At 39.3% G+C, this 27,131-nt stretch overlaps 1 protein-coding gene across 2 annotated transcripts in view; it reads right to left on the bottom strand.

The window, feature by feature from the left end:
- The window catches only part of zfpm2a (zinc finger protein, FOG family member 2a), a 155,634-nt gene that overhangs the window by 70,966 nt on the left and 57,537 nt on the right, over positions 1-27,131 (bottom strand). For both annotated transcript variants that reach the window (XM_058376406.1, XM_058376404.1), the window contains 2 exons: positions 23,778-23,879; positions 868-992 (listed from right to left, as the gene is read on the bottom strand). In XM_058376406.1, the coding sequence (XP_058232389.1) occupies positions 868-992; positions 23,778-23,879 (227 nt within the window). The remainder of the gene's footprint in view (positions 1-867; positions 993-23,777; positions 23,880-27,131) is intronic.

Raw genomic sequence — 27,131 nt, 5'->3', positions numbered from 1 at the left:
CGTTTTTTGTTGAGCCGGGCTGAAAATTACCATCAAACATAACAGATCATAATTTCATTCAATTTGAGGCTTTGGCCTCCACTCAACATTCACCAATTAAAGCACTTAGTCATAAAATATGCAGATTAAATGGTTAAAATAGAGCCACTTCAAAGGCTTCTGTTGGAGGCCAATTTGACTCCGAGACAGTCGCAGCCATGTGTTTGGTTTGTGTTCAAATGTCATGGGAGCTTTTCATTTCTCTCTCTCTCTCGTACTCTCTCTTCATTAAATCGGCAGAACTGGCTCAATCGTTCCCATGCTGGGAACTTTCTAGAAAGCAGAAATAGAAAACGAGGGAAGTTTGAGGGAAAAATAACACGAGTCTGGCAGTGAACAAGGCTGACATTTGGAAACCAAGGAATTGGGAGAATATAAATACAAATATGGCATTTGACCCGTTTAAAATGAAAACGAAGAGTGGATAAATATTATCACTTTTTTCCTAAAATAAGACTTTTGGATAATTTAAAAATTTATTACAGAAATGCATTGGCTGTTTTGAATAATTTGGTATAAATAAATGCTTAAATTTCTGAAAACTGGAAATTTTCTCAAGCATGTAAAGAATTTTTTGTGTGTCTGTTTCCACATATTACGTCTTTTATCACATTATATATCCTTTTTTTAAAGCTTAAATGCATGCTTGTGTGTGTTGCCTTGTACATGTCACATAAACCACCTGTTTAAGTCTTCAATATTCTCACAACAGTCAGTTTTTCAAGGAACGTATCCTTACTGAACCTAAAACGGCTTCTGTATATGAAATATTAAAGGGTATTAGATATTAAAAGATTTTAAATGATGAAAGATAAAACAGGAACGTACCAGGTTTGTTCCATCAGTGCTCATCTCGATCTTCCCGTCGAATGGCCCCCACGTGGTCCCTACGGGAAGCTGCTGACGACTCTGGACTCGCCGCTCGCCATCTTTGTTCAGCAGGTCTAGTTCTCCTGTGAGACAGACAGGAACTTTAGATCAGACACCAGCCATCAATACATCCTAATTCACATACATTTTCCAATCATAAAACATAGATTCAAATTTTATTTGTCACATGCACAGCTGTACACAGTACAACATGGTGAAATGCATAGAAAAAAAAAATCAATTGTAATTAATAAATGAATAAACAATTGCCATAAAAAATTTAAAAAGAATAGCTGGATCAAATGAAAGGAAAAAATATATAGAAAATATAAAAAAATATACAATAATATAGATTAGTAAACAAACTTTTTAACTTAGTATACAAATTACACTTTACTTATACACATTTTTTCAGTTCTTTCTAGCAGAATCAGAAATCGGAATAAGTGCACTTTAATCAGGACAAGTGCCTATGGACCACGTGATCTGTGACTTGATAAAGATCGCGCTTGATCTCTTCCATATGCTAATAGATTCACAAACCGTTAAGAGTGACTATCTATGTGCGTGCTGTGAAATTCTTGATAATTCTTGTAATGGGCCTCTTTCCTTCGGCGTGTGAGAGACAGTGAGCGTGTTCTGACAGAACCTCCACGCTGTGTCCACCTGTCCTCGTAGCTGCTCTCCATCAGATGGACTTTATCGAAGCGACAGGATGCTAACCTCTCCTGAACGAGCGCCTCCCCCTCACTGATAAAGCCTCACTGAGACATTACAGGCTTTCTGGCTGCCTCTACGGGGTCTATTTCTGTTTTTCCAGGAAGGGGCCAAGGCCTCTTGTTAGAGCTGCGCAGATCTCAGCCTTAATTAGCTGTGCTGCGGCTAACGCTCCGCTAGCTCCCAGAACCTTGCTATCTTATCAGGCTGATTTAGTGTACTTTTTTTTTTAGGATGGCGATTAATCAAACGGTTTTGATTAAGGCATCTCTGCATCGCGAGGGTCTGTTTGGAAGGAATGGAAAGGGAGTAGACATATGCAGCTCAAGTGCCTGCTTCCGGACCTTACGGGTCTTCTTGTGGATGAAAATGAACTTTGAAAGTTGTGATATTAGCTCTTGAGCCTTCATAATATCCTGAAACATCTACTTCCGGGTCTTCTGGCATCACTTTTTTTCTCCCATAATTACTATTTAAATCGCTTTTTCATTCCTTGTCAATGGGCAATCAAGAAGTGCTAAATAGCAAAAGGGCATGAAGGATGTCGTTATTTACTCTCAATCGGAAATCAGACAGTGCACCAGTCTATCAGATCTGTAGGAAATACTGTATCATCTGCCTTCTCGCTCATGGTTTTTGTTCGGCTGAAGGACCGACGTGAGCCCTGAACTTTATACTGACCTACTCTCTCTTTAAATATCAGCCATGTATCACCAACGCTCGGCCTTGTCGGTTTGCCGGTATGGAAATTCACAAACATTCCCTTGCTCATGCATGAGGTGACTTGTTTGCTAAATATCACAGCTGCCTCGCTAATGACATGCATCCGACAGGTCACTTACGAGCTTGCCATCATATGTAAATGACTGACGTCTATGTTGATCTGTGAGATTCATTAAGTCACCAAAGTAGCCAGGCTTGATTTAAGATCTTAGAAAATGTAAATTAGCCTCATGTGCATTAGCTGATCAAGTCTCTGCTAGAATTGGCTCTTTATAATATGTACATTACTTACATTCCTGCAGGGAACAGACTTGAAGTAGCCCGGTTGACTATGTAAGGTTGTTGATCCACTGGCTGATTTAGTAATTATTCTGTATCCTGGATCTTTATATGTGGTTTCTGAAGGTGTTTTGATTAAAAAAGGGTTATAATATGTAATGCACAATGACTCCACACTAAAACCCAGGTCATATAGCAGCTTAAAATATCTGGAAACCCTATGTCTACTGTACTGTTGTGTCTTGTAAAATGAATGACAGAGTTGTGATGCCGTTATCAGGCATCAGAGATATGAATCTGTAAATCTGTAGAGATTAGTCAAGCTTAGAATAGCAAGCTGTACATTAGTGTACAAAACGGAGCTACCAGAAGTTCACTACTTTGCATCTCATACGGTTTTGCTGCAAGACAACTGCAAAATTTCCAAATCATTTCCATGCAAATGAATATGCGAAACCTATCCACACTTTCTGCTTGGAGGTATGTACCAACTCTGATAAGACCTCCTGACCTTAAAAGACACACAAATGCTCCGTTTTGCCTCCGCTTGACACTTTCAGTGCAGTTCTTGCTGTAGTTGGTGTGTGTCCATGCATCTGTTTGGAGTTGTGCATGTGGCAGGAGGGTATTTGGAGTTGGATTGTGATCGTCTGCCAGTCGTTTGTGGGCTGTTCCAAGGCCTCTTCCTCCCAGCTGTTGTGGATTCGAAATGAACCCGAGAGGAGAGACTCCACTATCGTGGCCAGCCCCTGGGACGCATAATCAACACCTCCCTTCGTCCCTTCATTCGGCACCAGTGCTTAGATGTCATCTCTTTATGGATAATGAGATCGAGATATACGGCAGGAGAATATCCGCACTGATCCATCATGGGAAGGCTGGGAAAATGTTGCCGCTTTCCAGACAGCCATCACTATTCCAGATACACTGCGAGGGGATAAACAGTGGTGTCATCCAACAGTGTCTTATCTCCAGCATGTGCGGTCAGAGCTGTGTGTGTCTGCATGTTTGGAGATGTAAGCTCGTGAGCCCGTGAAGAATGATGTGGCATAGGCCACTGGATCGCTGAGGTCAGAAATAGTCGTGACAAGATTGCTCACTCTGACCGGTGGACCATTTAGAGCTACAATCTGAAGGGCATTTTTCAGGGGATATTTTCTTTGGGCTGTTCAAGCGGTAATAAAAATGATATTCTACTGATTTAACACAATCTCACAAACAAGCCAAGCTAGGAATGATTCAATGGAGGGAGAGGGGCAATTTTGATGGTCACACCTTTGTTGAAACTCAATATTCTGAACACAGGGAATAAAGATCTTTTTGATCTAAATTTAAACAGATTTAATAATCATCTTTTGCTTAGATGAAATCATCTGTATATTATTTATGCCTGCATAGGCATGATGTTGTGACAACTAAAATGAGTGAAGGATGGTTCCATCTCCCTTTACAATGATCCACTTTTCTGGATCTAGAGATTTGCCAGATCTGTTGTAGCCCCTGTTGTACCTAGGTGAATTTGAACCAAAAGTAGAAGGGATGAATTCAGACCAGGTGTAGCTCCCTCAAACCTGGGCAGAGTCAAACCAAAAGTCAGGGGAGGGGGAGTTGGACCTTATGCAGGTTCTTGTACCTGGGCAAAGCTGAATCAAAATTCCAGATGGTGCAGTCAGATCTGGTGCAGTTTTTGTACCAGGGCAGAGTCTAAACAAAAGTCCAGGGGGTGGAATCAAGACCTGATGCAGTTTTTTTGCACCTAGGCAGAATCTAATCAAAAGTACAGGGGGTGGAATCAAGACATGATGCAGTTTCTTTGTACCTGGGCATAGTCTAATCAAAAGTCCGGGGAGGTCGAATCAATACCTTATGCAGTTTTTTTGTACCTGGGTAAAGTCTAATCAAAAGTCTGGGGGGGTGGAATCAAGACCTGATGCAGTTTTTTTTGTACCTGGGCAGAGTCTAACCAAAAGTCCAGGGGGTGGAGTCAGACCTGATACAGATTCTAGTATGTGGGAGGAGTTGACACAAAAGTCCCGGGGAGTGGGGTCAGACCTGTTGAAGGTTCCTGTACCTGAGCAAAGACCAACCAGAGTCCAGAGAGTGCAGACAACTCGGTGTGCTTCAGTCTGAAGAACTATGTTTGTTGTTGAGCATCTCGAGAGTTAGGGGCTACAGTTCAGCTCATATGAGGAGTTTGATCAGGTCCACCTCCACCGTGGGCTACTGATTCTTCAGCATGTACTATGTCAATGTTTTTTTTTATCTCCTTATCAATTTTATCTCCAATAAACACTTATGTACATAGAATTTACCTTCAGATTTTATATTTTGAGGCAAAACCTCTGTACATTTGCCAAGAAGAACTCTGACAGTAGCACAAGGTAGGAACTTGCCCTAGACATCTATTGAGCTTCACAGTGAAAAACTGTTGCTTGGGTAAACACAGGATCAGAAAATCTCCTATCTACTGCCCTAAAGTAGTACCCTATGCTAGAAGGTTTCCCTTTTAGGAAATATTTCAAGTCAAACCCTTTTAATAAGCTTGAACCTTTAACCATCTGACAGTCCTTAAAGTAGGACTGCACTGTATTACTGGACCAAGTGTGCAGTGGTCAAGCTTTATATAAAATAATATACATTTCTTATAAACCACTCTACAAACTGTTAAACATATAGTTGATATACAGTGTTTCTAACCCTTTACATTTTTGCATGCATCACAAGGCCCCACCACTCCAGATCTCTCATCGCCTTTTGCAAAAAAATGCCACAATCCTGGCAATGAATAGCTGACAATTTGACCAAAGAGCAAGCTCTCTGGTCCACCCCTAAATCCCTCCATCGCTCCCCTCCTCCCTTGATAAGATCATCATCTGTCACTCCTCTCTGAGGCCTGCCCCTTCCCTCTGCAGATACTTGGCAGAGTCATGAATGTCCCTTTTGTTTGGGGGCAGATCTTCTTCTCGATAGCACCGTCAAAAAGATGCTCCACGTAGGCATCTGTTTGCTTCGTCATTAATGCTGAAATGGTTGGCGAGGAGTCGTCAATTTTTTATTATTATCCCACTTATACAGTTATACAAGTTGTGTGATAATGTGCTGTGAAAACCTTTCCAGAATGACCTATATGACCTACAATAATTACACGTGCAGACAGGTTGTAGTCATAAAGGGGCACAAGCAAACTGGACAACATATGTAACTGGACCTGAAGAGGCAGCTTTAGTCTATTATACCACTATCGTCAATTTTCACAATACTGTACTTGCCCCTAAGATGTTTTCATCAAAGGGGACACCTTTTGTACCTTCGCTTCACTTTTTCATATTTTTAAAAGTATTTGAAGGCACATATTTGGATCTTAAGGACCACTCATGTATCTTTAAAGCTTTTCTTCGAAAGCTAATTAAAGTACACCACACGCGCTTTCCAAGATAAAAAGACGTACTAAAGGGACAAAAGATGTACCCTTGATGGTACCCTGCTGGCAAGGAAAGGTACCTTTATGTCTGACAGTGTGAATTACCATTCTGTCCTTTTTGCTGGAGAAAGTCCCAAGTGATATATGCAGAGATATGGCAAATATGAAGCTCTATAGGATCAAATTCACTCAACAACCTCAAGACCATAACAATCAACTCAAATTCGAGGGTCAAAGATAGGACTCCTGTTGATTCCTTGGTAAAAACTTAGCTCTTGGTTGCCCTTAACTGATAGATCATGAATACAAATGTAATTAAAATTAAAAGAATCAATTTTTTATATTGGCTTTTGAGTGAACGAACAGAAAAATATTCACCACAACATTTAGAAAAGCTATTCTATTTACTCTGTATCTTTGATAGTGTTGTTTAATACTGTATGAATAAAATTAGTCATCAATATGGTCAATGTTTATGTATTTTTCCCTTAAAAAAAAGCAATTTTCCACCACTCTACATTGTACAAATAGAAATCCAATTATTTTTCTAGGCATTAACGAACCTATGCATAATGATAACGATCTCATAAACATTTCCTAAATAGTGACATGATATAATTTTCAACATCTTTAATTCGAGTGGTTCACAACAATACTATCAACAATGTTTAGGAAATCATTCTGTACTGATTGGATCCCTGTTTCTGTTTTATTTCTAGGCATAAAAAGAACTGCAAAAGTCCCGACGATATTAATTGTAAGGTTTTTTTCTTTAAGTGCTGCAGCAGTGTGTTAGAAACACCTTACAGATATCTAGCAGTTTCTAAAAGCCATGAGAGTCAGAAGAAAAGTGAAAGCCGTGTTCTAGCTATCGAGAACATCACTATAGTGGGGCCAAACAGGGCCCTAAATTAATATACCGGCAAAGCATATGGGGCAGAAATGGAATGTGGCGTATTGCTCCACAAAAAGGGCCTTGGAGCTGGAAAAAGAGAGATATGCGATATGAAATTTTACAGCTGAAGGAGAAATGTCAGAGCGCTTTGATAAGAGAGCGATGAACTTTCCCCCCCTTTCCCCAAAACCGCCATTATCGGGGCCGAGAGAAGCAAATGCATCATTTATATCCCACAGTCTAGCCATTATCTCCTGTTCAGACACTTGTGTTAAAACACAGGAGGACCTTTTACCTCTCTCTCCCTCTCTCTCTTTCTCTCTCTCACCCCAGCCTTCTTTCCCTCTTTCTCTTCATGCTCACTATCTCTGACGAAATCCTTCTGCTGGACTCAAATTTCATTCTTCGGAGAGGAAGTTTTCACCCTCAAATCCATCTGTTAAAAAGGTCGGCACAACTTCCTTTAAACGTCCTAACGATATCTAGCAACATGTTATTTCGTTTCTTTCTGTGTAGTGAATGAGTCTAATAGCTGACTGCATAAAACGTCAGCATTCTCTTGAACACAAAAAGCAAAAAACTCCAACATGAAGTGTTTAAGTGGATGAAGATAAACCAGTAAGGACATACGTGGATGGCTGCCATGTTCAAACTGCTCATTCTTAGCTATTATTTGCTATCAGTTTGGTAGAACCCTGAATCAGCACCCGTTGGATGTACTCATGCAATGACATTACAGTATTCTGAGAAAACAAACAAACCAAAAATGTTAACAACTGGCTTGTTATACAAGTGATATACAATATATTTTAAGTTGCAAAACATTTAGTTAGCTAGCTAGCTGTCAAACTGAGATCTTTCTATTGTACAATCACATCCTAGCCTCAGTTTCTCTTATTTACTTGATATGAAAGAACACAGTTCGAAGATGAGTATACCTTAACGCACGATCATTTACAGGATCCTGAATACCATTTACATGAGGTTGATCGTCGTGATTAATCCACAGCGCTCTTGACTTTTCAATTCTGCTTAGTCAAAAAGAGTCATTTTATCTTCTATAACAGAATGCATGATTGTTTCTATAGTAACAACATCTACAGAGACTTGTACGGTGGACGCCTGACATTGCTTACATTTGTTAATTGCTGTGGTATAAGGGGAATAAAACACTTTTGTTTAAAAATCTTCTGGCTGAGATCATCCTGTTGATTATATTCCTAAAGCAGCTGAAGAACCCCCCCCCCATTTGCTTAGTCTTATTATTCATGATTATGAGCACATCCAAGGAGCAGGTATGTAAACAGAATTGCTTTCGTTATCTTGGTGTTTGTCTCCTGACCTACTGAAACTGTACGGCATTCAACATGTTTACATTTAAGCGTGTGTTTGCTGAAGCAGGAGAAATACGCTTCCTTTATATAAGATCTGGCATAAACGCTACTAAACAAAAATGGAATCTGCCTGTTTTCCTCGAGTTCATTCCGATCAAAGCCGAGCCAAAGACATCCCGACAACAATCTCCAGAAGCGTTCATCTCGCCCGGGCCGTCACAATGCCGACGGAAAAAACGAGAGCAAAAGCGAGACACGTTATCGGAAGCGTCATCTAGAGGACAGGCAGTCATTCCCCACCGACAAATTTGACTATCGGAGAAGTGTAACATATTCAGAGTGCCTGTGCGGGATATAATTCTTCTCGGCTGTCAGCACAAATGACTAACAGTGTGTGTATGTATCGGGGAGACGCGTGCATGCATTTCGATTTGCTGCGATTGGACATCTGATTTCAGCTCCAACATGATTGAGTCAAAGCTGAGGCTTCAACAGAAGTAAACAATACAAATGTGTAAATAGCACTATAAAACAGCTTCAGAAACAATTATTAAACAGTTATAAACACTATTCAGTGTGTTTTTAAGAACCGTTAAGTTTACTATGACTATACTAAGATGAATATGATTACAGAGATGACTCTGAATCAATACTGAAATGGTTCCCTAGAAATGATTCATTTGAATCTTCTTTTACAATGCTGTACTACTGTCTTATACGTTCTGTACTCACTGCAGAATGTCCGAACTGGATCTGATTAAACATTTACACATCTTTTGTTACAAATCCACTACTGAGAATTGTTATAACTTCTAAAAAAAAATCAAATATAATTTTTTTTGTCCATGGATTTGAGGTCATATGTATTAAAACATGAAGAATAAAACATTTTAGGCTGTGCTGTGGGACAAATGTGGGGAAATGAATCAACAACAGGGGTAGTGTGCTAAAAAGCTGTTGATAAAAAAATGATAAATTGTACGTTTTATCTGTTTACGGTTACATTTAATTTAGTGGAGAGTGAAATTGTTGAAAATGGCTGCAAAACAAAAATTTTTATTAACAACAAAAAGAGTAAAAATGTAAAAAACAATAAAAGGAACTAACTTAATATAAGTGATACATGAACCAACTTGTTTATTATTATTATTATTATTATTATTATTATTTTTTATATTATAAATTAAATAAATAATAATTAAAAACAAGCTAGTTTCTGCTATTTCTATCTTTATAACAAAAATTTTTTTTGTTTCAAAAAATATATAAATGAATAAAATAATAATAATAATAACATTTTAAGGGTCAGATTCTTTTTCTGCATGCTGTAGTTTGTCAGCGGTGACATTTCTGTCCGTATTTACAGGTGCAGTTTAACTCCAGCATGTCATTAGCCTCTCTTCATCCTTCCTCTCCAGCCAATTACAGCTTCTCCAGCTCTCCAGTCCAATCCTGTCTCTCCTGACCTAGTTGTCTTTTGTGACGAGGTCTTAGCCCCGGCAGTTTGACAGTCAACAGATAAGATGGATTAAGGATTTTTTCCTCCTCTCTTTCTCTTCCTCTCATCCAGTTTAGGATAAGGGTGGCGTTAAAATCCCACTTTTTTTTTCCGAGAGGAGTTTTTAAACGGCTGGAGATAGGGGCTGATAGAGGGGCTAAACCTACGGCGGGGTCTTGAAAGGGTCAAGGTCAAAGCTCCTAATCACTAGACAACCTCTGAAGAGTTAAAAAAAAAAAAGTACAGAGATCTTCAATCCCAGCAAGCAAAGTGTAAAAGATCCAAATTTTTCATCTTTGTCCAGGAAGTTGAATGTTGGTGTACAGCTATATCAAAGGCATCTTTACTTATAAGAAATTCGCCCAACTGACCCCATTTGAAACAACCTGCCTCATGATTTCACTCTTGAGGAAATGAGGCAAAGTCAAGCAGCTGTTCTGTGTGTCAGAGATCTTTTCTGGGCCAGAAAAAATGTAACCAGAACCAAATATGGATATCCTTAGAAATCTTGTAAATAATCTTTATCTGTAATTTTTTAGCACTCCAAATATATATATATATATATATATATATATATATATATATATATATATATATATAATGATGTCTGGATTTAAAATGGAAGTGGGCGTGGCTTAGTGCTAAGGTATTATATTTATTTATTTTTTTATTATTTATTTTTTATTTATTTAGATCCCAGTCACCTACGAATTTCTCAAACATATTTCTTGCCCAAAATACAGCAAATCTGGTGGCCTGAATTCAACCCGTCTCGACCCTGACCCTCATTACTGAGGATGACCCTGAGAAAGACCACAGAGCATGCTCACATTAAAGAATATATAAAGTGTCCTTAAGCATGCTCATAGAGGCGCTTCAGAATAACTCTAGAACGAAACCAGTAGCTGGTAACAGGCTGAAATGTTTAGACGTGAGTATATACATAAAATTCAGTGTGACAAATGAAGCGACGAGGCAGTGTCTAAGTATCCATAAGTGCACGCATCCATCTCCATCCTATTTGGTAGATGTTTGTGCTGTAGTAGTGTTAAAAAAGAAAAAGAAGGTGTGGTAAAAAAAAAAAGAAAGAAAGAAAGAAAAAGGTTATGACTTCTTTAGTTTTCTTTGTAGACGTTCTTCCTTCGCTTTCTGCCGAATATCAACTGTCACTGAAATGTCTGTAACCTCCGGCGGACGTTATCGTCCATCTCCTGGCAAAAAAAAAAAAAAAAACGTGGGAGAAGAAGTTGGAGACGAAACATTTAAGGATAGCGTGAGTATGAGTGCACTGTGTGTGTGTGTGTGTGTGTGTGTGTGTGTGTTTCCTTCCCTGCTCCCCTCATGTCACTGACAGGGGAAAGTAATCCTATACACAGGCTGCTATTGTGAAATGGGAAACTAGCCTCCTCGGCTGGCGGCGAGCAGATGCACCTCTCTCTCTCTCTCTCTCTCTCTCTCTCTCTCTATCCTAATCTGGAAACGACTTAAAGGAGCCTTATCTCCAGGCTCTCCTGCTTCATTTCATGCTTGATTTACTTTAATTTGTCTGATAGGGCACAAGGATTTGGAAATGGCCCATCTTTCGCTGGAAAATGTTCTGATTTTTCCCCGGCATTGTTACGTGGACCTTTTTTTCCGACTTTCTCTCTCTTCTTCTCCTTCTTCTTCTTCTTTTTTTTTCCCCGCCTCTCTCCTTTTCCACTTTTCCCCTCTCTTTCTTGCGTCTACGAAAACGCTTCTGCCTCCTGTGCCGCATTCTGCTTAACGAGCTTTAAAAAAGAGAAGAAGACGGAGGAAGGAATAAAGGACGTTAGTATGAGTGTGTGATAGTGTGCGTGAGTGTTTGAGAGTGTGTGTGTGTGTGTGTGGGGGGGGGGTCGAGTGTATGAGTGCGAGTGTGGCGAGAAAGACAGAAGACAGCGGATGCAGCCGGGTGCTTCAAACCACGAAGATCTCCTGTAAGTGCAGCCGCCGATAAAGTCAGGAGGTAGAGATGGAAAGGGAGAGAGAAGGAAGAAGAGAGCTCCATGCCCACACGTTCCTCCTCCTCTTCAGCCGTAACCCTTTCTTTTCTTCTCTACACCGACTTTCTGCATCATCCTCGCTTCACTCACCTCCTCAGAGAGAAGACGAGAGACAGAGGGAGGTGTAGAGGAAGGGAAAAGAGACGAGAGCTCTGTGCATGCACATGTACACACACACACACACACATACACACTCTCTCTCTGTCTCTCTCTCTCTCTTCTCTACTTTCTATCTCTCATTCCTGTGTCTAAAAATAAGGAATACTGCTACAGACTCACTTAAAAGTATGCATTCTTGCAATATCTGCATCAATCTTCATTTTTTGGTATTCAATTAAAAAAATTCTTTTCCTAGTAATATAGTAATCCAGTCAAATATTTAACCAATACATAAATAAATTTAAATGAATAAATAAATAAATAAAAATAAATAAATAAAATTAATTGAATAAATAAATAAATAAATAAATAAATAAATAAATAAATAAATAAATAAATAAATAAACAAACAAACAAACAAACAAATAAATAAATAAATGCTGCTTCCAGTTATTAAATATCAGAAAGCCTCTAAATATTTACTAATTCCATTTTGGTTTATAATAATCAAATCTGTCTCTCTTTTATAAATTGCTCACCCCACATCGATCCCCTCCCACACAACTGGACTTCTTTCAGCAGCACGGATCCTCTTGCACTGTACACTATTGATGATGATGACTGTGTAAATGAAACTTGTTCAAGAGCGAGTGGATTACAAACGTTTACTCCAGAAAGCCTCGAATTGAACAAATCACGGGAGATTTGGAAGTTACACAAAGGGGAAACTAAACCTAGGCGGTGTCTTGAAGTCTGTTGGACATTACAGCCACAAATTCAACACCGTCTGACGTTGCTACCTCCAGCACTGACCAGAAATACTAGTGACCTGTATGTTTACACGCATTTCTATAGAAGTCCATAGTGATGACGTGTCTTGGTTTAAAAATAAATAAATAAATAAATAAATAAATAAATGTGGACACTCTTCCTCATGTAGATTCCACAGAATGGAAAAGGCAGACGTTGATGACTGCTTTGGAAAAAATATTTAATACCTTCAATGCTGTAAAAAAAATAATGCTGAATTACTTGACAAATCACATTTAGATGAATTCATTCTGACCTGCTGCCAAACCTCACACGTTATTTACACCTTTTCATTCCAAATCTCTTTATAGTAAAACTAACTCATCTCAGGAGCGCTGCCAAGATGGCCGCCATGTCCGGCCACTCAGGAAAATTTTGCATTTTGCTCATTTTTGAGACTTTAAGCTCTGGGAAGAAGTGCTTTAATGTCGCATTGGCTTTATTTATATCCTGATCTTTAACAAAGCCTTATGACAGCTTTATACTTCAAAACTTGCACTGTATTTTCTTTTCTTCAGTTGTATCATCAGTTATGCATACACACACACACACACACACACACACACATGCTACAAAAGCTTTTTACAAGACTCCAATCCTCCAGACTGGGCCATTGCCCCGCCCCTAAATTCGTTGTAACCAATCAAAACACTATGCCACTTAATTTTTGCTGATCTGATTTTAGAAAGCTGGATTGAGAAATTCTATCTTTTATTTGTGCATGAATACTGTAACTGTCTCTAATGGCAGCCACTTGACAAACCCATTCATCTCAATTCACCTAAAGTTGGATATATCAGTGAAGAGGAAAAGTAAAAATACACTTCCCTGCAGAGTATTTGTGGGAATTCTGGTTGTGTAAATGATGATAAACAGATAAACAATAAAACTGAATCTCTGTTTCAGATTGGGTTTATTATGACAGCAGGCAGGCTGAGTCACAGGCTCGGGTTCAGAGCCATCTCTCACTCTCTCTCTCTGTCTCTCTCTCTCTCTCTCTCTCTTTCACTGGTGATAACGAAGCAGGACGCCTCATCGGTCTTCTGCTACTAATTACAACACAATTCGTCTTTCTGCCAGTGGGCTGGACTTCTCTTTCCACTAGATCTGCCACTAGACTATGCAGAAATAAAAAAAAAGAAGAAGCTCACTCTCTGTCTCTCCTTTTTGCTTCCAGTCTCGTCTTCGTTCTCTCCCTCTCTCTCTCTCTCTCTCTCGCCTACCTACATGCTCGTCCGGCACAGCAGGTAGCTGTACGCGCTCACAAAAATACCTTCTTTCTCTTTCATTCACTCACACACACACACATATACACACGCATATGCAGATTACCAAACATGGTGGGACAAGGCATTGAAATTCCTCTTGCGGGCTGAATTTACTTAACTGCGGCTGTGTGAGCAGCGATAAACAGAGTGATGATCCGGCAACACGTCTTTATCCGCGCTTTGCTTTAATTAACACCGGCGTGTTTGGTGAAAAGATGATTAATATGCCAATGGAAACTGCATAATTGAATACCGCAACACACACACACACACACACACACGCTTCTTTACCACGTCTACCATTATTACTCCTTATTGTTGATTATTATTGCTATTATTATCAATTGTCATTTAGATGTGGAAGATAATAATGGTGATTAATAACCCAATGTGTTTATTCACACTGCGGTGAAAGCATCCTTTAGACCTTCCTTCAATGCGTTTCCTCCGTTTGTCCTCAAATCCCCCCCCCCTTTTTCTAAATACTATGGATATAAATGACGTTTCTTTAAAGTATAGGAGTTACAATGAGACCTATAATAAACAAACACAGATGAAGGTCCAAATTCTTGTCACTGGTGTTGTGGATAATGTTTGGGCTCATCAGCAATATCCAGGACCCACATGGTCTCTTATCTGCCTCCTTGGATATTAACGAATCACCCCACTTTGCTGCTTTATATGCATCACACAATACATAATACACAAAATATACTGCACCTGTACTTTCTCACCTTCCTACATCCTGCACTATTATACAGCTAATGCTTTTTTTATTATAAATTTTTATAATTTTTATATTTATGCTCCTTAGCACATTACTACTGTGCACCAGTACATCAAGACAAATTCCTGGTACATGAAAAACCAACAAGTCTCCTCCCTAAATCTGTTTCTGATAAACATCAGTACAGTATTCCTAAACTGTGTGAAGATCCGGCTAAAGATTCCTTCCTTCCTTCCAAACGTCCAGATATGCAAGAAACCGAATGTCTGAACAGTCACCGCTATTTTAACCCTTTAATCTTTTAATGCTTAACTGTTACAGATAAACAAAATTTTGGTTAAAGTTTGTAATATTTCACACTAACACTTTTTGACCATTTTTTAACTACAGCCTTGGACTCTGAGCAGATAAGATGACGAAGTAAAAGAGAAAATAGAGGAAAGTAAATGACTGCTTCTCATTTTGTTCATGTATGTTCACTTCACTGAATATGAAATAAAAAGAAATATCAAAACACAAATCAAAACCTATTCTTCGGTTCTTCTGGTCCTCTGATTCTTCCTCATTCAGCTATTATTTAGTTTATCCTGGTTTATTATTTAGTAAATTTTCTGGTAACTACAGTGGAACCTTGGCAAAAGAATTTATTTCGTTCTGGAGGCGAGTTCTTAAGGCGAAAATTTGTATAGTGATACAAATTTTTCCATGAGAAATAATGCTAATGCAGAAAATCTGTTCCAGCCACCCAAAAATATTACCAATATTACCAATTTTCAAGGGTCAAGGCCCCTCACAGGAAGCCGTGCCACCAAGCTTGGGCTAAAAATAGAATAGACCACACACGCTACCAATCTGTCAACAAAGAAATGCACGAAAAATTTACCTAGCTTTTAAATGGTATCGTGGGTTGACTCTTTCGAAACAGCTTTCGCTGACTCAAAAATAATTTCGTACATTCAGTCTGGTTGGCTTTGCTTGGCTTTCCACGGACGCAAACATGTTTTGAGTGGTTCCCAGACGTATGAGCAACTTAGCTGGCGTTCGGTTCGGTTTGTTCGTATGCTAGAAATTCTCATATGCCGATGCAAATTTCTTTCAAAATTTTAATTCAAAGGGCATTCGAATGCCGAGGTTCCACTGTATAATAAAATTATTAGAAGGATACAAAGCGTGAGGAATTTAGAAGTCCAATGACTCCTGGGAGCTTCAAGGGAATTGGGTTCAAATTTCAGGTGTTTGCTAAGTTGCCTTTGCTAAGTTTATCTTGTTTTCACTGATTGTCTCCTAAAAATGTTTTGCTATCCAGGGAACAAATTATAAACTCAGCTAGCTCACCAGAAAGAAAAAGCTAATGTGTGCTGCCCAGTCCCACGTTTTGGTTGGAATAAAAGGTGATAGCTAACATACATTTATATGATATGATCATATAGCTAGTTAGCTAATGCATTAATAAAGACTCATTTATGAGTTTATCCTCTTTTGACAGAGTTTTGAAAGTAGCAAGTTGGCCAAAGTTTCAGCTATAAGATGTGATCCTTGAAAGACGTTATCTAAGCTGGGTTTTCATCGGTTAAAAAGTCTCTAGTGCTTTTCTTTTTCTATCTGTCCAATCCCTGCTCAATCTCTACACAACTGCTAAACACACAATATAAACCTTCATCCAATTATAACGCCAACCAGACTCCAATCTTCAAACAGCCACACCTGTGAGCTCTCTATAGTATTAGCCAGATGCTAATCACCCGGTACAATAACCTCCTGCAGAAATCCCTGAAGATCCCTGACTGTGTTAAACATCACCCTCATATTTAGCTGTGAAACGTTTCTCTTGAACTAATTGCATGCCACCTTGTTGACAGGAAAAATCACGACAGACGCAACACTGCACCGTTTGGTCTGGCACAAAGCTAACAAAAAAACGAGTCCGGGCGCTACAGTGTTGCTTAGTTATTAATAGCTTTCGAAGTTCGCTGCTCACAATGTATCTTAATGCACTGCTTTGTGATGAAGTAGAATTGTGGCACCTTTGTTTCGATTATAATTGCGACTGCGTTTAGTGCCTTCAGAGTGCATTAGCTGTATTTCAGATTGCTTCCGTAACTAACAAGCATGAAGTTTTCTCTTAAAGCCTCTTAGTGTATCGGATCAGTGGCTAAATTTGAATCGGGGCACTTTAAGTCGGCGAGCCGAGTGATTTGTCTAATCTCTTGTTGCATATTTCATCGCCCCAGTCAGACACTGTGCCGTATTTTCAGTGTGTGCTCTGAAAAATAGTCTCGAGAAGGAAGTACCTGATATATATTCTTTAGAGCAGAATGTGTAAAAGTATGCAATGCAAGTTCATAGAAAGGCATTCGTTTATTTTCTAATAATTTATAATTAGCTGGGTGTTTGCTTAATGCATGTTGCACTTTTGAGATTATTATAATTCAGATAGCATTTAGCATCATTACATCGTATACAGTATACTGATTCACAGTTAATACTAAATTCTTTTTTTTTGTCACGGCAATCTAAACTGGTACAATAAACCCAATCCTCACACGAGTGGCCAAGAAAGCTTCGACTAAAGATGACTGAAAGTCATGAAGGAGATGCTTCTCTGGCTGAATGAGTGGCAGTGAGCCATGTCACTGCTTCCTGATTACACGGGAAATAAACAAGTTCAGAGCGAAAGCCTACATTCCGACTTGCCGCTTTGCATACATTAAAATCCCTGCCTATAAATCCCTGTCTATAAGTCGCCTTAAAACCTTTTAGGTATCAGTGCAAGCGGCTCTGACAACCTTCGCTTATGAGTTGTGGCGTTATCGTCGGGGCCTCTCGTTGCGGATCTCCACCAGGCTGATCGGCACTTTACCAATCTTCGCTTTCCAAGACTTTTTTTTTGCGCTCTCTGGATCTCCTCGTCTTCCCCCTCCTCCACGTCGCTCTCTGTCCCTCGCTCTCTCTACATGCTAAAGGCTTGAGGGGTTCAATCAATGGCGCTTTGATCTCAGCTGGAACTATAATTATTTAACATTGTTACAAGGATTTCTCTAATCCATCCTACCATTAAATCCTTTTTTACACCCTCATCTCCAGGAGTCTCTAATCTGCATCTGGGCCACACGTTCCCCTCTGACGACACCCTGACTTAACAGACTTTTGCGAATAATTAGAGGAAAGAAAAATAGCCAAATAGAGAATGGGGGAAAAGGAAAAGAAAAAAGAAAAGAAAAACTTCCTGGGCTCTTTGGTCACGGAGCAGATGTATCTTGAGCGAGGTATCTAGAGAGTTCCTTCAAGTTGCCTGCTTAATTCCATCTGTTGACACGAGTCCATTGGCAAATCTTATAGATAGCCTGAAAACTGACTAGTAACAACTTGAGGCCACTGGCAACTTGCTGGTATTGGTTTATTCTACAGAGGAGCTACACAATTAAAGGAAGGTCTACTAGTCCTCCTGCCCCATCATGTCATTTCCCAAAATCTCAACATGAATTTCATGCTAGAGGCATCGACCCACTAAGTGCCATCTGTTTGTTGCTGGGGTGGGATGAAGCAACTGGCGCATGGATCATCCTTTTCGAAAATCAAAGGTCCCAGCGGCTCTCTGCAAATATTTATGCCCGGCTGTTTTCGGCGTGATATAAATAGAAGTGAGGTGAACGCAAACAATTGTGGAGGCACCTGGTGCAACCATGGCTGCCATCTGCTCCTCAAATTCACTTTGCAGGACATGTGTGCATTAAATTCTGAGGTGGCTGTTGTTGCATGTATGTGATGAGGGGTCAGGCTGTTGTGAACCAGACTTACTGGAGAACTGGATGAAGTGGAGGGGATTTTTTTTGGAGTGCTAGATGCTTCCTGATTGGTAGGAACTAAGCGACTGGATGCAAATCCAAGGATACTCCCTGGCTCTTTTTTCCCCGATCCAGGCCAAAGCCAATGGCTAGTGCCCAGTTGGCACAAACAGATGAGTCAGGCCAGGCTTGACAGACTCTATGGGCCACAGATTCATCAACTCAGAGGTTTGTGAGGCTCTGAGATCTGGCTGCGGGGTGATAAGCTCTAGGTGTGGGTTACTCAAAGCTTGCTGGATGATCCAGATACCTTGACCATTCAAAATTAATTTTTAGGAGAATGAAACATAGAAAAGGCATTTTCCTAAATGCAGTGGTTCCTAAATGGCCAAATCTTTTTGCAGGACACAATAAAGGTGTATCATGCTTTATTCTTTCTCAATTAGTCGGTTGAAATGAAACATGCCCTCATTTGAGTATTTTCCTTCTTTCATCTTCAGTAACCACTTTATCTTGTTTAGTCTTATGGGCCTATTCCAGGAACACTGAACATACCTACTGAGAACAGAGCAGTTGTTACTCAGTGGTTAAGACAATGAGGTACTGATCAGTAGGTTGTGAGTTCAAATCCCAGCACTTTCAAGCTGGCCCTTCTGAGCCTTTGAAACAGGCTCAGCAGTATGAGGTAAATGAAAGCTCTGGATAAGGGTAATAAATAATGTAAATGTAAACTCCTAGCAAGCATCAATTTAGAGCCACTCAATCACAACATGTTGTGGAAGGAAACCTACTTGTACATGGGGAGTCCACTCAAAACTCCATACAGTCATACAGTCAAGCCAAGGACGAAACTCTGGATTGGTTAGTAGCTACCCACACTACCCACTACTCCCTACCTTGCACCTTAAATTTGCTGTTCTTAGTTGTCTTTTTGAATGATGAGAACTTATTTGTGCAATTTCTGTACTGTACTTGACTTTCGGGGCTTTTCATTGGAGATTAGCATGATCAGCAGTTCATTACCACCCTCCCCTTTCCCCATTTCATTTCTGCCTTGAGGAGTATGTCAAGATATGTATCAAAGAAGTGCATGATAATTAGCAAATTGCTGTACGAGCTACCACCACTAATATACACGAGTCTGCAAACATCCATAACGAGGCGAAATAGAGCGCGAGATTGCCGAGAAGATATGCGAACATCTCCGGCGAGAGCTAAGTGGGTGTCCTCCGAGTCTACATCGCATAACAGGGACGTTCTCAAAGCAACGGCCTTCGCTTTGGATGTGTATCTCGGACGGTTTTGCAACAGACTTAATTCGTGAAAGAAGACTGGAAGAGAACCCTGAAGAATTTCAAACCAAAGGAGAAATGACAGCGTTCATAATGATAAAGTGATTATAGAAGAAGTTCAATTAGAGCGATGAGAGGCTTCGGTTGTTTTTTTTAGTACCAAAGACAAATTGCAGAGTGGGTTTTAATGGATTCTTCACAGCAGGTGGACTTGGTCAAAGTCACTTCATTAAGAAAGCCTCCCTCTTTTAGATGTAATGGCCATTATACATCCCATTCAGATAGCCTTCTGGAAAGTGATTAAGAATTATCTTTTGCCGATCGTAATCGCACCTGGTCTAACTTAAGCCAAGGAATAACAAAAGGAACTGAAGCTCTCCGGGATCTGAATGCTCACAAAAGGGAGTGATAACAGGATAGACTGTCTCAAACTAAATAAATTTGCTTTTAATCGCTTTGCACAGGAAGTCATGTCATTTCAGATGTTCATATTTGATTGTCTGATTTTCCACTTTATTCAAATTATAACATGCTCATCTGACTTTTCCAGCACAATAGGAAAGATGAAAAGGGGGAAATGTTCTTTCAGCAGAGACGCGATGTGCAAGTAAATTTGGTTATTACGCACCAAGATGAATGCCCATACACTGTACTCGTGTGAGAAAGACAATTTTGTCATTTTCTGAAATTTCCTCTATGCAGAAAGAACCGTTTTCTGTTGGGGGAACAATAGAAAAGTCTCATTCCCATTCCATTCTTACCAAAACTGTGGGCAGGTAACATCCTCCGCTGGTCTGCGCCGCTAATGTGTGGGGGGATTGGGGGAGCTGCTGTGTTGTGGGTATGCAGATGAGATCTTATCAGGGTAATGCGACAAGGTTATCAGTAATGTGGACAAGCATCTGCACTATCAGCGAAATCGCTGTGTCCAAATTGAAATGAATTTGACAAATTAGTTTCAAATAACTCTCTGGCCCTGTGGCTGTGATAACAGCCAATACAGCTGCTTGCAGACGCTGGGCACACTTTACGGAAAAAACATAACAGGGTATCAATTATCCTAACTGCCAGAGACAAAGTTCAAATCGATCATCAAGCCGTCGTCTTACGATATTTCTGAAAGCTAGGGATGGTATGTTATAGCGCCTGAGACAGACTTGGTACCTGAAGCTGTGTGCACTGAGACCTTGGTATCTTTGGATGTTTCGAGAAAGCAGTGCAAGTTTTCTAATATTCTCAGGTCCATGTAAAAATGGTGGACTGACACTATGAGGCACTCTATCTTGGATGCAAAAACACCAGAGTGAAAGCGATCTACACAGAGGTGGACAAATCCCACTGGGCAAGTGAAAGCTCCAAGGTGCTACCCAGTACTAGGAAAACTGACTAGCCCAAAAAGTGGTCATTAATGTACAGTTAATGTAGTAACATATGAGCCATTAACCACAACTTTGGAGTGTGACATGACAAAGAAATTTGAATCTAAGCGTAGACACAACAAAACAGACAAAACAAAACAAAGAAAAATTGTTTTGTTTTGTAAACATCAATAAGGAATAAAGTTTTTCTGTTTGGGTTTTCTATTTGTTGAGTCTACTTATCCATCAGACAGCTACGAATCAAAAAAACGACATGAAATCTGCAGTGACTTTCCTAGTTGTAACTTGGATGTTGCAGTTTCCAGTTTCAATTTTTCTTCTATTCTCAGTTTTCATTTCATTTTTCTAGCTTCAAATCCTCTCCTTGTGTATTTACACATTAAACAGTATTTAAGAGACTAAATCAACTGTTCTGTAAGTCTTTGCTTGTCTATTAAATTCTGTTTCATTTCTCCAACACCATCCATCCATCCCTCCATCCATCTATCCATACATCCAAGCAACCAACCAAGCAAGCAAGCAACCAACCAACCGTCCCTCCCTCCCTCCATCCGTCCGTCCATCCATCCATCCATCCCTCCATCCATCCATCCATCCATCCCTTCCTCCCTCTCTTCCCACCTCCCTCCCTCCCTCCATCTGTCCCTCCGTCAGTCTGTTTGTCCATCAGTGTTCCTTTGTTTTCTTGCAGTTGCCCTGCTCTGGACACGAATGCTTCTTCCTTTTTCTCTTCCCTCTCTCTGGCCCCTGTAGCTGCGGGCCTGACCCCCTCAGCCTTGCCTGACGCGTGATCGCAGTGATGCTTTATTACCAGCCGTCGCCTGTGCTCTTATCGTGTGCTGCCAATGCTCATTTCCTTCCTCAGATTGAAATGCAAATGTGAAATTTAATGATAAATGCATTATCTGATGGGGGCTGATAACACTGATTCACTGTCAGCGTAAAAATACACACCCCGGGGGGCTTCCCAACTTGCCGAAATCCACTTTTTTTTTTTCTTTTATAACTGTATGTACCTGCAATAAATTCTGGAGGTCATATGCATTAAAAGGCGAATCATATTTGGTGCGACCAGCAACGTGATGCCACTGGCGAGCAATAATTGCTGCTGTTGCTATCTTGTTCGATGTATTATCCATCACTTTGATGAAGTGACTTTTAAGAAGATAGAGAGGGGGAAAAAAAACAAGATAGAACTATTTTTTTTTCCTTCAAACCCTCTGAGAAAGCAAGGGGGGGGGGAAATCTGCATGGTAAAATGAGATTCCTCAAGAAGAAACGATAAATATGTTTTTGTGTGTGCGTAAGCTTTCTGTTGGGGGAAAGCACAGTCCATGTGAAAGCACACACATGCAATAAAGCTTTGGAGCAAAGCCATTTAATCCGTTCCATTCAACCCTGCTAACTTCTCTTATAATTCATTGGCGATAATAAGTTAATTTAAGTCCATCATTCCAATGGTCTATACAAGGTTCTCTCAAAATGCAATTTAGTCCAATTTAGGACGCTTGTTGGATCACTGGAGCATTTAGTGTCAGAATTTCTACAGACCTCTCTCCGTTTAGCCACCTGGGCACACGAAAAAGAGTTATTTTACTAAAGATAGATCAGTGTTCCTGCAGTCGAAATTCACTGAAATTGTTTTCAAGATTACTTGCAGGACTAATTATTCTCAACTGGCCTTGAAAGGATAAAGCACTTTTTATTATTATGTAAAGATGGGGACAAATTAAAGGAAAAAAATTACTTTGGAGGGACATTTATTTATTCTGCTGGCATGGTTTGGCTCCACCTGTCCTCTTGGTACAAAGCATTACTACAAATTCTTTCAAATGATAATGGAAGGAATGAATCTGGTGGGTGTGGTTTCTTCTAGGATAACTCCACCCACACCTGAGAGCATGAATCATTCGTATAGATGAAAAAGAATGTAAATCACATGCTGTATTTTTTAAAATAATACAGTACAGTTCCAGAGACTTGTAGAATTTATTTTGAGTTGTGTTGAAGCTGTTTTGGCGACGGATTTTCCTTTCATTTGTCTAAAAGGTGCGACAATAGCAAGGCTCATATGAGTTATATTGGTGCAGCTGAAGACGGCTAATTTTAGCGCTCATTAAAAGCTTCTGCTGAGGAGTTTTACCTTGTCAAGGATATCTTTAGATGCCCTGCTATTGAATGGCTTAAATCCCCTGATCCCAGATGGATTCATTTAAACTGTGTCATAATGGGCTGCTTACAAGTGATTACTAGCCGTTAGCTAATGGGCTAAATGCTTGAAGGAAGGCCAGGGACGATCTGATGTCGTATAAACCTTGCCAGATAACGAGAGCGAAATGATCCGAGACCTTCAAGCCTGCATTAGGGTTTGTTCGCTTGTTTTTATTTAATTTCGAGTCAACGTTGTGATGTTAAGAATAAAAAAAAAAAACAAGCTGTGATCATTGACACTAGCATGGCTACTGTAATGCAAAATTTCAGTGTGTAGTGGGGTGTGTGCTGGATTTTCTACAAAAAAATATTCCATCAAAGCTAGTATTAGCTCTGGGAATGAAATTGGAATCGAGACGGCAGATTGATTTGAAAAATTCACGTCAGGTCTGTTCAGCACACTTACTTGGACCGTCCCACTCTTCAGTTTCCAGAGGGGGAGGTCTGGTCTTGTCATTCTGTCCTTCTACGTCCGTGTCTCCTATCTCTCTGTTGCTGGTCTCTTCTCCTAGAAGAAGAAAAGAGACAATAATGTTGATGCAGTTCCTTTTAATTCAGCTATTGGCGTATGTATGTTAATATTTATGACGGATCTAAAATCCATCACTTTTCTGAAGCATTAGATAGGTAAAGCTAGGGGCTACAAAAGTTCAAGAAATGTAATTTTACACACTTTGCGTTTTGCTAGTTAGTGAAAAAATTTCCATCCTGATTTCTTTCATGTATAAATTAATAAACATATAAATAGATGCTCTCAGGTTACAGTAATGAGAATACAGATAGTAATTAATACAGATTCAGATATACTATATAAAGTCTTATTTAATTAACTGAAAATTACAAATAAATATGACATTTCAGAGGAAAAAAACACTTCATAAATCTAAATAATAATGAACTAATTAAGTAAAAAATTTATTAAGCGTGTATTTGAATGTGTTATTCTTAAAAAAGAAAGAAAAAGAAAGAAACCTCACATTAATTTGATTTAATGTGTAATTTTATTAATTTAATGAATATGCAACATATACACAGGTGAATATTTCAATTTTTTTAAATTCAATTTCAGTGCAATTATTTGCATTTTCAATATTATATTTAAAATCACCCGAGTATCTTAAAACTGATCTCAAATCTGAACAGCAACTTAGACTTAGATTTAACTTAGATCCCAGGTTTATGTTAATGCGCTCATTGTAACGCTTGATCGTTTCTATAGTAACAAGTAGAAGGAGGTGTTTATTTTATAAGTCTCGAGTGTTAATGCTTTTGTTAATGAGGATTTTGTACAGTTTTTTAGTTTCTTTACAGTATGCCAAGCATGAGGTCACTTCTAGGAAGAAAGTATGTGGCTGATGACGGGACAATGTGGGGATGTTTAGAGGTGCGAGAAGTGACATCCTTGTGAAATTGCTGATGTACAAGAGGAATAAAATTTCTTGCATTTAGTTATGTAATAATCCATTTTCAGAGAGCGATGCATAGCCCCAAGTGTTCCTTACATAATATTCCTTACATAAATAATAAACTCGGTTGACTCCGTCACTGCAGACTGAAGCGTTCTGAAATAACTCGGGACCCATGTTAATGCATCTTCCAGCTTAAAATAGTCTATTGTTCTCACAGAAGAGTTCTGGACATCTCCAGTGACTCAGTGAATAAGTTGTGTGACTGTATGGAGATCCCAGGAGAGTGTAGGAGAAAGGAAACCCCACTGGTATAGGAGGATATGGGGAGGTATGGAAAAAGAACTGACTATTTATTACTGTTTGATCTCTGCGTGTGTATTTGTGTGTGTCGGGATGCAGAGGTTGAGCTAGCGACCCAACTCTGTGCTAGCGAATTCCACACAGGGTGATGAGATTTTGCTGTATTCCTACACATCATTTCCTCAAACCAAAGACTTATATCTGATATCCACAAGCACTATTCCTGTTCATAACAGTTTATAAAGGTAACCAAAAGTGTGAAAAGTTTTATTTTATTTTCATCTTTTTTAGTTCTCAAATCTGATTGGTCAGAAGGTAATAAGGGGTTTTCTATAACAGCAAATCGAATAGATAGATAGATAGATAGATAGATAGATAGATAGATAGATAGATAGATAGATAGATAGATAGATAGATAGATAGATAGATAGATAGATAGATAGATAGTATTACTGGAATAGAACAGTAGTGCTGGCTGTAATAACAGGTTTATAATTATGTTTGTTCTAATATGTTGTCATTTCTATATAAATAGCTTGTCCACAGGAATTATATGGCAGATTTTTATTAAATTGATTAAAAACATTTCTTTAACAATATGTTGAATGGTGGTTTTATTTTCTATAAAATATTTTTTTATTAACATTTATTAATAAAATTAATATAAAATTTAAGGAAGGAGTCTCCAGTGTCAGAGCTCTCCACTAACTGAGCTAACTTTCTCTGTTCAAAAATAAATACATAAATAAAATAAAAAAATTCAATGATGAGTAAAGTTGATATTAAAAAAACAAACAAACAAAAAACAAGAAGATGAATGGTTGATTTCTTTTCATTGCATCTCTTTAAGCCATATGCTGTAGCTGAAAGCAGCACCTCTCCCACATGGCTGTTCTGGCGACGATCCCGTTCTAAGTGGGGGCACGTCGGAGTTCTAGTTCTTTCCTCCAGATCTTTAAAGTGACTCTACATCAGCCAACCTTTGGCCACTGATTAAGAGGAGCTTTCCGGTCCTTAGTCTTACATTATTTACAGTGTTGGGGAAAAGCTACAGATAAGGAAAAGCAGCCAGAAATCAGGAAGTTTGGTCTGTCAGACCTTTAAGTAAAATTAAAAGTGTGTTAAGGTTTTTGTTCCATAATAAACATTATTAACAGCTTCATTAAATCATTGTTAAGAAAGGAGGATCCCCAAGCAAGGACCTGGCTTTTTTTGGATCTATTGCTGCTTTCGACTTACCTCGGAAACGGGAAGTCGGAGCTCGGAATGACGTCATTCGAGATACAAAGTGGGTGGAAAAAAGTGGTTTAGCTTAGACTTCACTGAGAACCTCATTATAAATAGTGCATAAAAACAATCCCTTTAAAAAGTAGCACCCTAATCATATGAACATTCAAATAATAATAGAACGTACACCTAATGTAAAGTCAGTAAAGCCAATTGTTTTGCTTTATTGGTCAGAACAGTTAAAGATGTAGTTAATGGTTTTGGTTAGTTAGCTCCTTGTAACTATACTATTTTTGTGTTTGGGGGAAAACAAAACAAAAAGAAAAACCCTGTATGATTCTGTGATCATCCATAGACAAAAACCCCCAGTGGAAGCAGCGGAGATTTTCTGTATAACAACAACTGATAAGATTTACAGCAGAAGGAAACCAGATCGAGTGTCACTGCTGATAAGAAAGCCTGCTCATCTTGTTTAACAGCGCCGTTTCGTAATGAAGATCTCTTTCACGCTAGCCCCTCATGTTTCCTCTCTCTTGCTGTGGAGCAGTGGAATGGCACAGGATGTGGAAGTGACCTTTCTAACACTCTGGAACGGCCTTGGTGCTGCTCGGCGTTAAAATATGGGCCCGTTCGGACGGGGGTTAATCTACAGATCGAAAGTCCCTCGCCATGCTGGCCGTAAGCCAGTTAAGACACGGCTCACTTCAAAGGCGGCGAGTAAACACGGCCAAAAAGGATCGCATCTTCCTGGCTGGCTCTGGACTGCCAGGCACGAGAAGCGCTCAGTGATGTCCTAGTTACTGAACACGAGGTCACTGTGACCT

This window comes from Hemibagrus wyckioides, linkage group LG23 (assembly GCF_019097595.1).
Source record: "Hemibagrus wyckioides isolate EC202008001 linkage group LG23, SWU_Hwy_1.0, whole genome shotgun sequence".
Taxonomy (NCBI): Eukaryota; Metazoa; Chordata; class Actinopteri; order Siluriformes; family Bagridae; genus Hemibagrus; species Hemibagrus wyckioides.
The sequence above is the reverse complement of the archived record's forward strand: the minus strand, read 5'-3'. Positions and strand labels throughout refer to the sequence as shown.